This window comes from Natator depressus, chromosome 8 (genome assembly GCF_965152275.1).
Source record: "Natator depressus isolate rNatDep1 chromosome 8, rNatDep2.hap1, whole genome shotgun sequence".
Taxonomy (NCBI): Eukaryota; Metazoa; Chordata; order Testudines; family Cheloniidae; genus Natator; species Natator depressus.
This window is the reverse complement of record NC_134241.1, coordinates 53,491,299-53,501,238: the sequence shown is the minus strand read 5'-3', so window position 1 is coordinate 53,501,238 and position 9,940 is coordinate 53,491,299. Positions and strand designations below refer to the sequence as shown.

Genomic DNA, 9,940 nt, shown 5'->3' with positions numbered 1-9,940 from the left:
AGAGGAGAGTAGTTAGAGTTTGTGAAAAATGTCCAACCTGGTGGATGGGCTCACAGTGGCCATGGGGCTGGTTGAGAGGCAGGAAGGAAGGAGCAGATGGTTTTAGAATCATGGCTCACAGATTTGTATTTGAAAGATGAGGAACATAAGAGCCGTGATATTATGAACCCTGATGCCCAGAGAATGCAACGAAAACAGGGAACCACAAAGAGTTAATGTCCAAAAGCCATCACGGTGACTGTAGTAATAGAGGGAGCAGGTGTTACTCAGAGAGAGAACTGCATTTCCACAGCAGAGAGCTTTAGACTCTGCTTGTCTGTCTGTCATGTTTATCCACCACAAGGGTTTTACACCTTCCTCTAGCATCTGATACTAGTCACTGCTTGAAACAGAATGTTGGTATGGCAGTTGCATCCTATCCATCCATCTATCCTCTGCTATATCCCTGTTTCCCATTTATCTCTGTCTGCAGGTCTCTCTTGCTTCCCTTTCTCTCTCCGGCACTGCAGCACAATATGACAGAAGCTGTTTTATTACGCATTTGGCTGTTTCAGTGGAGCCCTTGGCGTGGCCTTAGAGGGAGTGACGTTCTGCTTGTTATAACATTGTAGGAATGTGGAGGCAATATCAGGCTTCAGTACAGTCCCCTACCATGATAAATATTCAGAAAATTAACCTTCTTTCTCTACCTCTTTGCCCCATTCTCTTCAGCTCTTCTGCCTTTATCTCCGGCTCCATTCTCTCTTTCCTCTGTTTTATTATCTCTGTTCTTCTGTTCTCTCCTATTCAGGTTCTTACATTGTGCCTATTACCATGGTATCTTTTCTCCTTCTCTCCCTTCACCACATGCAGAGCAGAATGAAACAGAGTCTGCAACTATGATCCAGTGTACACTACACATTGAACCATATCAGGGGATCTGGTTATGATAACTAAGGTTGTCCTTCCGCATGGTTTCAAAATATAGGTGACGCCAAACCCTGTTTTAACTAGTGTCTCTGAGTTGTGCCACAGCTTGGACGTATAGCGTGATTTGGAGGCCTGGTTAAAACACCATTTTGCCCTATTGACTATTTAAGGCAGACACTAGGCCAGTTTCGCCTGCATGCTCCGGCTGCTTTGCACTGATCTGGAGATTGTAAACCATTTAAACTGGGTTTATAGTTACTTATGCCAGAATGGTGCAAAATTGCCGGAATGTACCAGTGAATCTGGCCCATTGTTTAAACCCCAGTGAGGACAAGTACATTGTACCTGGTGTTTTCCCAACATGCTCATATCTGTAGTGCAGACAGGACTAAGCGGTCTCCAGCCAGTGGTACTTAGCTGATAACTGCTTTTCATATACTATATATTAAACAGATTATTTTATTTTAAGAAGAAGAAAAGCTTCCCCTTCTTCAGACACCTGTAACAGCATATCCTCCTTATTTCATGGCAGACAGTCTAGGGGCAGTCTAGGGGCAGTAATGGCTTCTGATGTTTACATAGCAGATATAGTTTATAGGTAGAAATTAATCTGTTTTTCCTGTTATCTGGGAACAGGTTAGGACTGTGATGTTCAAGGACAGCTCTGATCCTCCCCCACTTCCTTCTCTTAACACACACAAAAGAAACCCACTTAAACCATTACCATCTTTTCTTACTACTGTCGGAGCTTTTGGTTGGCTAGAGGCTGGAGCTGTGTGTGGTTAACCCCTCCCACTTCCCATGTGATATAAAGCACAGCTCCCAGGCCCCGCTTCCAGGCTACAGCACAGGACTACCGCAGCTGCTTGCTGCTTTCCATTCCAGTGACAAGGACGAAACCTGTTGTCAGCTACCTACCCTCCTGCCTGCCCAGTTCTCAGCATGTGCCGGGGTTTAGCTGCACTTTCCACCTGCTTGGAAAGGTAAGAGGTTTTGAAATATGGGGACTCTGGGAAATAAAGGACTTGTCGATACAGAAATATTAAATACAGTACCAGACCTTATGGCCCCTTTTGCATGGGCAATGATGCTGTGTTTGTAAAACTGGGACACAAACTGTGTTTAAATCCTAGCTAACAATAGTTTAAGCAATATAGTTTAGCAATATAGTACCAGGGAGGAGGGGAATGTAGGGGTAAGCAATATGAAGGGGTAGTGCTGCTTTTATATTTTTTTAATGCTTGAGGTTTGTCTTGCTATCCCCTTCAACTGCAGAACTTGCTTTGCCCTGACAGCAGCAAACATATTTAAAATAAACAATGATGTGGATGCAGAGTCTTGTGCTACCTGTTTGGCACTGAATGGATTATTTTTATAACCGTCCTCTGAGACAACTTGTTTAAGCAGCAGTATATGAATAACATTTGATCTGTACCCTTTCTTAGGGATGGTACTCCAGGGAGCAGGGGATTTAGCAGGTAGCTGTGTCTGTATTGTTGCAAAGATGCACTGGCAGGGAGGTGTCTCAATACTGTCACAGAGATGCTGTGGTACGGAGCTGTCTCTGTGCTGGCATAGAGACGCCACTGCAGGCAGCTGCACCAGTACTGCAGCAGAGACCATGTGGCACAGACAGTTCAGTCGTGTTGCAGAGACACTGTGGCATGGGGCTGTCTGCACAGTGTGGCAGAGACAGCAGGACGGGGAGCTGTCTCAATACTGCTGTTGAGAAGAGAGCGGTTTCACTATTTTCCCTGAGACTCCAGAGCAGAAGGGAAAAGTACGGAGGACAAGAGGATCAGGAGATCAGAGCAGAGATTGACCAATGGACACCAGGGTGAAGAGGAAGCCAGAGGGATAACGAAAGGGCCATACAGGGCAGGCAGCTGCCTCTATGCTATACACTAACCAGGCAAACACCTCCACACATGCTCTATATGTGCATACAGGAGAAGTGTATAGAAGAAACCATCTCCCAAGGAGCTACTGAGAGCTTTCTAGTGGGTTCTGGTGGCAAGGGGTGGGACTGGAGAAGAAAGGTTTTAATTCATAAGTAGGAACACAATAACTAATACTAAAGAGAACAGTGGGCTAAGCCAATTACAGGAATAAGGGGTTGAAACTTCACTAGAGTCAGTGGAGCTGTGCCTGCTTCTAGCCGTGTTTAATTTGGTCCTGTGTATCCATGCGGGATTCAGACAGAGTGCCAGCTAATTGCATCCTGTGGCATTATATCCTTACAGAAAAATGGTAAAAAGCCTGGTCCTGACAACAGGCCTTCCCTTACTTTGATGAGAATGCACCTCCGCCCCCTAGTGGCCATTCCTTGCCTCTTAGTATCTATTCCATACCCATCTGCTCCTCTTCTGTCTTTCAGAGCCAAACAACTCAAGACTCGTTTAGGGATCCTGCTTCATAAACCGGAGTTGGGACATGAGGCTGAGAGCTTCAGCACATCTGAGCAGGGCACCAAACTGAGGTAAGCCAAGCCTGCCTTCTCCCCCAACTCAGCACAGGCCCCCTGCTGCTGTACATGGGTGGACATAGGAAAGAGAACACAGCAGTAGAGCACTGTATCATGAGTAGGGTGACCGGACAGCAAATGTGAAAAATCGGGATGGGGGGGTGGGGGTAATAGGAGCCTATATAAGAAAAAGACCCAAAAATCAGGACTGTCCCTATAAAATCAGGACATCTGGTCACCCTATGAGAGAGTTATACTGGTCCCCAAAGACTGCACTGGGATTGGATCATGTTCGTCCCCCTCTCCATATGAGGAAGAAAGCTCAATACATCAGGAGAACTCACAGCTCTCCTCCCATTAAGCCCCAACCCGAAATTTTCAGACGGGAATGATTATTACCCAGCTTTATCAGTCATAAAACCAGACTGGACAAGAGGAGCCCTAGCACGTGGCATCTGGAACAGTGTGGTGTTCCAGCTTCAGGCTAGACACCAGAGTGGACTTAACTGATTACTGGAGTCCGCCAACCAGCTGCTGGACTCTGTCTGGGGAATGTAGTCAACCTTAGAACCAGGACCCTCACTATTTGAAGGCAAACTCTTTGCCAGAGCTTGTACCAGCTGGAATTGGCTCTTTTGAATATCTACATAGAAAAACAACTGGCCATAGCTACACTGTGGAGCTAAGATCTAGCGAGTCATCTGGGAGAGTAAGAGAGGGAGAAAGAAAGAGAGAAAGAAAGGAGGAGAAGACCCCAGAGGTAATGAGATTGCTGGGTCTCTTACTTTAGTTTTCTATGGAGTGATGCAATCCTTTCCTCTTCCCCTAAACGCAGTTGCCTCTGTCACAGAGCTTTTCTATCCCTGAGACTTTGGCCAGATTGAATACTTGTTAGTTTGTTTCCATAAAACAAGGTTAATACTTCACTTTACTTTTCCTCTCCAGAAACTCCTCAGAGGAAGCACTAGAATGGAAGAAGTCCTTTGATCACTTGCTGAAGAGTAAAAGTGAGTATGAGTCTCTTGTATGACAGCATGAGGGGGAAGTACACAAGACTGAGTGGGAGGGGAGACTAAGAACTAACCATGTGCGTAAGCTCAGCGTAATAGGTAATGTTTGCCCATTCTCAGACTAGAATAAAAGAAAGGTCAGTCTTTAAGAACTGCTTCCTTCTCCCTCCTGAGAGTATTGCTTTGATGAAAAGAGGACAGTGGAGCAGATAACTGTCTGAACAAGCTGGGCAAAAACCAAACAATTGCTGCATGGCCAAGTAGGGTTGCCATTTTTCAGGCTTGGTCCTCTTTCTGGCAGAGACATTGTGTCACAATGCAATGCCATGTTGTTGGGGCATAAACGTTACCATGTTGATGTTGTGTCAGTGGCATGTATCACTTTGTCAAAACCTGGACTGTAAATTGTCCTGCAGGCTAAGGTTATTACCCATCCCAGTTTCAATGCACATTCAGTAGAGACCCGTGAAAATTGATATTGTTCAACAACTTTGGGGTTGAGAGGCAATGCTACCGCTTGTACCATTCAGAATTTTTGTAGAGAGGGAGAATTCAACAGCTTTCCTCCAGAACGGTAGGAAACGCCCAGAGGTACTGATTCGGAGTGGTTTTAGTATATCCATCCTGCCATCCAGACTGTCTGTACTTGCAATCCGCTGTGCTATGCACTAGTGGCCCAGTAAGAAAATCTCTCTCTCACACAAACACACACACGTAATTCTTTTCAGGGATACACTTTGGAATCAGGTGAGGGTTATTTCCTTCCTACATGGCCGCAGTGCCCAGGAGTTAGACTGTTAAATAAGTGACATTAGAAATAACAAATCTTAAAACTAAAGTGGACTGAAAATGTTACTGACATGATAGAAATGACTCCACAGAGGAGAGGCCCTTCTCTACTGATAGGTTGAAACAAAGAGCACAACCCAAACTTTGTCACCTGTTTTGGTTAACAAGTACATTCAGAGGTGTGACTTCATAAACTCTCTTGAACATGAAGCATGTGTGCTTCTGCACTGCTTGTGACTTGTTCCCTGTACAACTGAGCCAAGAAGGAGAGAGTCACCACTCAGATCTGTTCAGATACTCGTGGAGGGCATATAAATACCTAGATAGATCTCTGTAGATCTATCTATCTGTTCCAAAGCCACAGGGATTACACTCTGGAGAACCATGACAGAAGGTCAGACATGCAGAATGTGCTGGAGACACTGGGTGTGCCCCGTTCCATTCTTGTTTGTGGGAAGGTGGTTTATTGGAACCCAGAGGCCAACAAACAATCTGGGAAGGGTGGAATCTGTCCAGGGTGAAGTAGAATCTTATTATATCATGGTCTGAACTCCCAAAGAGAGACTTTTCAATAATGCTACATTACTCAATAAGCAAAATGTATTTTAAAACCTGGCAGCATTCTTTATCTCCCAAAGCTGTATGAAGCTCCTTCCTTTTCCCCTTCTTCCACCCCTAAATCTAATTTTCCTTGTTCTTCACAGATGGGGTAGCTACATTCCATGCCTTCCTGAAGACAGAGTTTAGTGAGGAGAACCTAGAGTTTTGGTTGGCTTGTGAGGAGTTCAAAAAGTCCCGGTCAAAAACTAAACTGTCATCAAAGGCCCACAGGATCTTTAAGGAGTTTGTTCAAAATGAAGCACCTAAAGAGGTCAGAATTATTTCTAGCTCTGTATTTTATGGTATGGGTGTGGAATTGAGAACTGTTTCACTTATTTACATAACTTTGTGACAGTAATGTGCTTCCCCCACTCATACCATGGGAAAATTAGTTCCCACACACCAAACGCTGGCTTACTATAGAAGGCATGTCATGTGATTTCCCAGAAGACCATAAATAATATTTATAGTCATGCCCCCATTTTATTTATGGAGGGAAATCATTTCCCTTTCCATATGGTAATGTTCCCACACAAAAAGAATATTGTGTGTCCTGTCCTTCCTCACAGGTGAATATTGACCATGAAACCAGAGAAATAACCCAGAAGAACCTGACAGCTGCCACTTCTTCTTGTTTCGATGCTGCACAGGCAAAAACCCGCACTTTGATGGAGAAGGATTCCTATCCCAGGTTCCTGAAATCTACCTCCTACCAGGACTTAACAGAGCAAGCCACCAGCCATAGCACCAGCAAGCGGTTGCATACCTGATCCAAGTCACCTGTACTGCCAGAAACTGGGGGGTGAGGGGAAGAGCCACATAATGAAGCAAAGGTAGAGGCAGGAGCCTGAGAAACAGTGACTGAGGTGGAAAGAGCTCTGAGCAGTGGGGTTTTGGCTAAAGTCCTGGGATTCTATCCTTATCAGGATCCCCAGGACCTCCAACGCTTCCATGTACCTCCGAGCTGTAGTGAAGAGCACCTGTCCTGCACCATGGGGATGGGAGATGGTGAAATGGGAACTGTTGGGAGAGAGATATGGGTGGACAGTTGCTTACATGCAAGCAAGCACTCTAGTGACGGGCAGGAGGGGAAAAGTATGCAAGAAGAGACTTGCACTAAAAGCAGAGAGAGAGGGGAGCTGGATGAGAGGCTCCATCGAGTGGCAGTTTCCATTGAAAACAGGGCAGATTTAATTCCCCCCCAAACTGTCCACCATCTGATGCTGAACTTTATGCATGTCTGTCTGCACGAGAGAGAGCCTCAGTCTGCTCTCAAGACCCTGCCTCTGTACCAACAAAAATTACAAACTATACATAGAGCTCAGAAGTTTGCAGTTTCTGTAGTGCTGTGGCCGATGAACCCACACTAGTCTGCATGTTCTTGCACCAGCTGGAATTTCCAGCATCTCAAATCATAAAGATGCAAGCACAACTTTGGGTTTTCAGCCACAGGAATCCTGCATCTGCTTTGTTTTAATTGAGAGAGATTTCAGGTTCTATTCTGCCCTCTTCCATGCATGCTCTGGGAGATCCTTTACACCTCCTTCCAATAAGGCATCAGCATAGCATGGACATTTCCCCACCCCTCACATAACCTACACGAGCTCATGTTTTTGTCCTGTAGATTGTTGTGTGCAATCTTGGATTGCATGCCCCACTTTTTATTATTGTTATTGATAAAATTTCATAGATGAGCACAGAACTTTACAAAGTACATACTTTGGGTACGCCCTTGCCCTGAGGAGCTTACAACTGAAACTGGATTTATTGTAGATACCACAGTCCTTAGATACCATGGTGACAGGCACTACATAAAAACCCAAGAGAGGTAGGTAGAGAGAACGCCAATACAGTCAAAGGATGAGGCACAAGTGTGGCAACAGCTGGAGTCCTAATTGGTCAGGGCTGGCATTGTTTTTTTTAGAAGACATGGGAAAGGGGAGATTGAGGAGGGTTGATAGATTTATTGTCTGTGTGGAATTGGAGAATGGCGTTTAAAAAGGCCCAAAGAGCCAGACTTTTAAAGGTATTTAGGCTACTAACTCCCAATTTTTTTTTATCATTTGTGTTTTCACCTGCAAAATGTGCCCTTCTGTGATTGACTGTGCAGGGGCTCCTCTTTTTACATGCCTTCTTCAAATACAGAAGTTCGCTAAGACCATGCCTCCTCCCCTGTGCTTCTGCCTCAGCTGCCATGAAAGGAACCCTGCAAAATATAGATTAGGAGATAGACCCCTTCTCCCCCCAGTAGGTTAATGGAATTTGTGTTTCTCATGCATGTTCCTCCAGAGAAAGGAAAATGGGTCCTTGAAGGAAATGTGGGAGAGGAAATACGGAGATTTCCCTTGGTTTTAAATCTGGGCTTAATTCCCCTACCTGGTGAAATCAATAGGCAGAATACTGAGCAGGTTACTTGCATTTAGTGATCCACACAAAATAGAGTTCTGTGAGCATAAAGCTCTGAGACCGTGAAAGAACAAGGAGTACTTGTGGCACCTTAGAGACTAACATTTATTTGGGCATAAGTTTTCGTGGGCTAAAGCCCACTTCATCAGATGCATGCAGTGGGGAAAAAAAGCTTATGCTCAAATAAATGTGTTAGTCTCTAAGGTGCCACAAGTACATTTATTTGAGCATAAGCTTTTTTTCCCCACTGCATGCATCTGATGAAGTGGACTTTAGCCCACGAAAACTTATGCTCAAATAAATGTTAGTCTCTAAGGTGCCACAAGTACTCCTCATTCTTTCTGCTGATACAGAGTAACACGGCTACCACTCTGAAACCTGAGACAGTGAAAGAACACATTTAACCAGAAGCTGCTGTCCAATGCTTTTCTGAGGGGCTTGTAGCACATTTCATTTGCTGAGACTTTTGGCACAAAACTTGATTTTCAGAACCACCTGATTAGGTATTTACAGATCCATTAGTTAGATTAGATAATTATTCAGATACTGAGGGTGCAGCTACACTGGTGCTAGTAACAGTATAAATACTAGTGTAGCTCAGGCTCAGGTGTTTTCAGCCCTGTCTCATTGAAAACCTGCCTTGAGCAAACTTTCCTGGTGAGACAGAAGCATAGTGCAATCTTACCTGCAGCAATTTATTCACAAAAGCCAAATCCTGAGATCCTTACTCAGTTGACACTCATTCTTTGCCCAAAACAACCTCCTTGTCACTTCCATGAGCATTTGCCTGAGTAAGTACAGAGAATTTGCCCTGGATCACTAGTGGTGTCCTCCTATTGCAATTTGTCTGGCCAGTGGCTTCAAGAATCACAAGAACTAGTGGCTGGACTCCCTTCTGCATCCTCCTCTCCTCTTCTTTCCAATTCTACCTCTGAGTCTTCATGGGTTCCAGCTGGGTTCTCAAGAGATTCTAGCTGCTTTAATATTTATTATTTATTTTCACAACTGGAACTAGCTTCATAATGCTATTGAGATACACATTGTTCTGATTGCATGGTTAACACAATATCATTATTATTTATTATTATTAGGAAATAAAACAAAAAATAGTGAGACAGCTTCCCTATTGTCTTTGTTTTTAAATTACACTTTTTGCATTGGTGATCGTGGGACATAAATTGTAGTTTAGGGCAACAGCACACATGGGTTGCATGTCACTCACAATGTTATTTTAAAACAATTACACTACCAGAAGCAGAGACACTAAAGGAATGGAAGGTGGAGGGGGACAACATTTTTCACAAGATAGCAGTCTTATTTAAGAGAAATTAACCAGTTCCAAAGATGATAAAAGTAATTATTAAGCTAAAGAACGTGTTCATTAATAATATTTAGCCCTCTTATAGCAATTTTCATCTTCAAAGCATTTTACAGTAACTTCTCGCTTAATGTTGTAGTTGTGTTCCTGAAAAATGCAACTTTAAGCAAAACGATGTTAAGCGAATCCAATTTCCCCATAAGAATTAATATAAATGGGGGGGGGTTGGGTTCCAGGGAAATTTTTTTCACCAGACAAAAGACAATATTATATATATACACAGTATATGTTTTAAACAAACTATTTAATACTGTACACAGCAGTGATGACTGTGAAGCCTTGTTGAGAGGGTGGGATATTTCCCAGGGAATGCCTTACTGCTAAATGATGAACTAGCACTTGGCTGAGCCCTCAAGGGTTAACACGTTGTTAATGTAGCCTCAC

The 9,940-nt window shown here is 43.9% G+C and overlaps 1 protein-coding gene across 2 annotated transcripts; it reads left to right on the top strand.

The window, feature by feature from the left end:
* The first annotated feature begins 1,749 nt into the window (after positions 1–1,749).
* On the top strand, positions 1,750–8,290 carry RGS16 (regulator of G protein signaling 16). 2 transcript variants are annotated; one of them, XM_074961087.1, is made up of 5 exons: positions 1,750–1,892; positions 3,287–3,388; positions 4,319–4,380; positions 5,877–6,043; positions 6,342–8,287. In XM_074961087.1, the coding sequence occupies exons 1-5, from the start codon at positions 1,852–1,854 to the stop codon at positions 6,540–6,542; spliced, it is 573 nt and encodes a 190-aa protein (XP_074817188.1). In that variant the 5' UTR covers positions 1,750–1,851; the 3' UTR covers positions 6,543–8,287. The 2 variants fall into 2 exon arrangements, with proteins under 2 accessions (XP_074817188.1, XP_074817189.1); XM_074961088.1 differs by lacking the exon at positions 1,750–1,892 and adding an exon at positions 2,486–2,689 and having other exon boundaries at positions 6,342–8,290.
* The last annotated feature ends 1,650 nt before the right edge of the window (positions 8,291–9,940 follow it).